The 4,625-nt window shown below is 50.2% G+C and overlaps 1 protein-coding gene across 1 annotated transcript; it reads right to left on the reverse strand.

Annotated features, from left to right (window-relative positions):
* Positions 1-907: 907 nt before the first annotated feature.
* LOC133902920 (U-box domain-containing protein 21-like) lies at positions 908-2,586 on the reverse strand. Its single transcript, XM_062344244.1, has one exon. It carries the CDS (start codon positions 2,449-2,451, stop codon positions 1,111-1,113), a length of 1,341 nt encoding a protein of 446 aa, XP_062200228.1. The 5' UTR covers positions 2,452-2,586; the 3' UTR covers positions 908-1,110.
* Between the last annotated feature and the right edge of the window lie 2,039 nt (positions 2,587-4,625).

Raw genomic sequence — 4,625 nt, forward strand, 5'->3', positions numbered from 1 at the left:
ATGTACAATGATGTAACGATAGGAATAATAAGCGGATGTTGATGTGACGATGTTCGCATTTGACTGGATTCGCGGACTATTCCAGCGTATTTGTTTGAACGAAGAATGACGGACACCATTTTCCACGACTTCGAATGTGCTACACAAATGGCTTCTGGAAAGGTATTGTATTATTGTTCTATGGATGATATTGAAAGACAAAGAAAACGAGGCTGGCAATGGTACTCTGATAATGCTGATGGATCACAAAATGAACATAGACTGATACTGAATTCTCAGCTTACTGAAATTAGACTGAACATTGAAAGAACAAATACTGGAAAATATTTCAGAAAACATGAGAAATAGAACCTTATCTTTCCCTCGCAAAAAACAAAATGCAATCTTGTCTGTATTTGTTGAAAGATTTGATGACAAACTGACAATATGTCGATATCTATGGTGCATGATTATGCAAGAATGACAAAGATTGGTAATAAGGGCAAACATCAGAACCGTGCCAAATTCTTGAGGTAGCACTCGTGCGAACCGTTGTACATAAGTCTTGTGAAGGTTGATATCCATTTGTTTAGTTGGTATCGATATTGTCCTTATTATGCGAGAAGTTGGATTTAGAAGTTCTTCCACAGTGGTTGATATCCATCAGTTTATTATTTTAGAATGATACAGAATAATCTTCAAATATAAGAAAAACTTCCAAAATGTTTACTAGCTATTTATTAGTTACTCCCTCCGTTCAAGAATGTAAGGCGTATTTTGATTCGAAAAAACCAAACTTTATAAGTTTTAATTGATAATTAGTCAAATTATATGTATGTTTAGTATAAAAAATTGTTTCAATAGATTTGTATTTCAAACTTCAAAGTACTTTTAGTGTGATGTTGATTTTATAGTAATTGACAACATATTACAAGAGAAATTTACGATCAAAGTTTATTTTTAATGACTTTTGTAAAATAAAATACGTGTTACATTCTCGAACGGATCAGAGGGAGTATTTACAATATTTATGTACATTTCCCCCTATTTCCTTTTGTTATATTATACTGAATTCACCAAAAATATCTGCTCGAAATTACAGTGTTTCTAGTTTCTACATCTATCTCGATTTCAAGAAACCTTGTTGAGGCCTTTGAAATCCATGGTGTCAATGCACTCGCCTTTGGCCTGATACTTGACCATCAACCCCAGCAGCTCAGTGGCCTTCTCCTTCGTTTCCTCCATGCACCCAACCTGCAAGAGCAGCAACAGCTTCTGCAACGCACCCACATGCAGCGCCTCGACGATGGCGAGCCGCCTCGCCTCTGCAGTGTCCATCCCATCGTCGTCCTGGCGCAACTTACATATGCGCCAAAGGGCGGACACAACGAGCTCGGTGGCCGTGTCCGACACGCGGAACATCTTCTTGACGAGCACGGGGACGGCGAGCGCATCGGCCCGGGCCCGCGCCCTGCCGTCGCTGGATGCTAGTGTCGCGTCGAGCGTGGCAAGAGCCATTTCGGCCGAGCTCCTGTCAGCGTCGACGAGGAGCTCGACGAGCACCGGCACGAGCCCGGCTGCCGCGAGGCGCGCCGCGGCGCACTCGTCGGCCTGCGCGAGGTGGCACGCGGCGACCAGGCACGCCTTGGTGGCCTGCGGGCAGATGGCGTCCCTGACCGTCTTGACCACCACCTCGACGATGGCATCGACGTTTGCGCTCAGGTCAATGGCACCCGCGCCGCTGCCGTTGCATAAGAAGGTGATAATCTCTCTGACCAGGACCACTGCTTGCAGCCGCCTGTGCAGGTCACCGTGCGCGGCAACGGTGACGAGCCGCGCCACGGACGCCCTCGACGAGCCGATGGCCGCGATGGCCTCCTCGTCGATCGGCATCACTAGCACCAGCGCTGCCAGGACGTCGTCGAGCACGTCGCCAGTCCCAGCAGCGCCGGCGCTGGGCGCGAAGGAGGCAAACGCCACTGCTAGCGCGCGGGCCGCGCCGGCGGACGCGAGGCATTGACGGTTCCGGTCGGCCACCCTAGCGAGGTGCCTGACCCCGCGCGCGGCCTCCGCGCACCACGCCGCATCACCTTCACGGGCGGCGGCCTCGACCTCTGCGACGGCGTCGGCGGCCTGCGCGGGCGTGGCAGGGGTCCGCGGCGTGGGGACCCGTTCGACACCGTGGAAGCTGTTGGCGGCGCACCAGGCCTGGATGTGGCGGCGGAGGGTGTGGTTGGGGACGAGGTCCTCGGCACAAAGCTCGCCGTGGGTGACGGGACACGTACCGCGCCCGGTGGGGAGCAGCCAGGCCTCGATGCCGGCGCGGTCGTAGGTGATGCCCGTTGGACCCACGACGGGGTCCCACATCATGTCCAGGGTGATCGGGCACAGGAACTCCGGTGGGCCGTCCAGCGCCGGCGATGGCTCCAGCTGGGCCGGCGCATCCTCCTTCGCGGCTGCCCACCCCGACATGGATGATCAAGGTGGAGAGGGAGAGGTCTTTGGTTTATTATGTGTCCGAGTTCTTGGAGTAGATCAATGTAGGAGCAGTACGTGTGCGAGCGCTCGCGGCTGTTTATAAAGCTCGGAGCGTTGCACGTTTGAAGGCGTAAAACCGAGTTGGAGTCCAAGTTTGGATCTGAAACCAAATTATAGAGATGCTTAAAAGAGAATAAATATTACGTCATGAAACGTCTGTATAAGAGCCCCGCTCTTCAATAGGAACAACTATTTTATAAACGCTTAAATAGCTTCATAAACTTAAGAGCAAGTTAAATAGCTTCATAAACTATTTTGAAGAATCTTTCAAAATGCGGGGCTTTCTATGGTGTATGTTGCTTTTAAGTTTAAGGGGAATATCAACCAACGACATCTTGCGTTTCGACAAGTTTCTAGTGATCTGTCCTCCTCGTTTACCCTTTCCTCTTAAGGATAGCCACCAGTTGGTTTTGCTCTTTTCTAACTCTGATAGATGAGTTTCTTTTGCTTTGTGGTTGTGTGGAGGAGAGGCTTGTAAGCAAGTGATTCCGGACTTTTATTTTTTTTTACCTTGTTTTTTATTTCTTTATAAAAACGGCAATCCTCTTACCATCTTTTCGGGGAAAAAAAAACCTAAGAGTAAGTTTTATGCATTTGTCGGCTACAACACAAACGACGTACTCCAGCTAAAATTTTTTCCTGACCTGCTTAGTGTACCTTCTTCTTCATTTCTTCCCATCCTATCCTGATTTCCAAACTCCCAATCTGAGTTCCTCGGCGGCCAGAAATAAACTCGCAAGGGGCGACCACCGATGGATGGCTGGATGCTGGGCTCGGTTGCAGCGGCACGTGGCCCGCTCGGAGACGGGGCAAGGAACTGCCGGATGGGGAGCTGAGAGGGGAGCAACCTGCGAGATGCCGGCGAGGGCAAGGGCGAGAGAGGTGGCCCCGTGTAGACAGAAAGTTTGTCAGTGAAGCCCCGGCGATCACCGGCCGAACGCACGCGAGAACCTGTAGACACAGAGAGGAGACGGATGAGATTTTTCGCTGCTCGAAAGTCCGCAGCATTTTCTGTTTTTTCTCCTCACGACGGATGCAAACAGCCGCGGGCGTTGAGCTTCGCCTTATTCACGCGACATGCACATGCACGTCATGATCCTACCGGCGCGCGTTTGGTCATGCCGTGCGTGCAGGGAGGAGTGCGACTCGCTCCGGACGTGAACAAGCACGCCGCGAGCTATACGCAGACATGCGCATGACACTAAAACATGCAGAGAAATCCAACTAAACTAAACTAATCTACCGCACAAGATTATTTCTACATACACCCCCCTAATTCTTGATGCGCTTGATGTCAACCATCCCAATCTTTTCCCGGAGCTCCTGAAACTTCATGCGACCGAGTGGCTTTGTGACACCACTGTACTTGCTTTGAACATGAAACACCAGATTAATTTGTACTGAGGGAGATTGCAGATTGGTTGTCTATCTTCAGAGTGACGGCGTCAGATTTCTTGCCGATGACCTCCGGTGGAGCCGAAACCCCTGACACGCCACAATCTCGCAGTGATTTATTCAACTTCAAAGGAGAACAATGCAACCACATTTTGCTTCTGAGATTGCCAGCTGATGGGACTGTTGCCAGGGAAAAGAGCACACCATTGGTACTCTTGCGGTGTCATCGACATCGCCGACCAAATCACTGTCATTGTTACAGCCGTTCCTCGTCCTTCCTCATGTACCGGCAGCCGTAGGCGTGAGTACCACCTATGTACCTTAGCAGGTGCTTCATGTCACTCAGATGATCTTCATGTGGCGCCTCCATGAACTGGCTGGCGTGACCCCATGATATAAGCTATGTCAGGCCAAATGTGCACCAAATACTGGAGACTTCCGAGGATGCTCTGGTAATGGGTGGCCTCTCATGGAGAGCTATTGCTTGTCTTGCTCAACTTTTCACGTCCCTCTGGGAGCCATGCACGGGTTGCAGTCCACCATGCCGCTCCTCTCAAGAATCTTCAGTGCATATGCCAACTCGTTGACAGTGATGCCTTGGCTGGTGAACTTCAATTCCAAGATAATAGCAGAGCAGACTCAAGTCACTCGTGCTGAACAGAATTTTCATCTCACCTAAGAAATTGCCAATTTCTTGAAGGCCGGAGCCTAGC

Source organism: Phragmites australis, chromosome 21, assembly GCF_958298935.1.
Source record: "Phragmites australis chromosome 21, lpPhrAust1.1, whole genome shotgun sequence".
NCBI lineage: Eukaryota > Viridiplantae > Streptophyta > Magnoliopsida > Poales > Poaceae > Phragmites > Phragmites australis.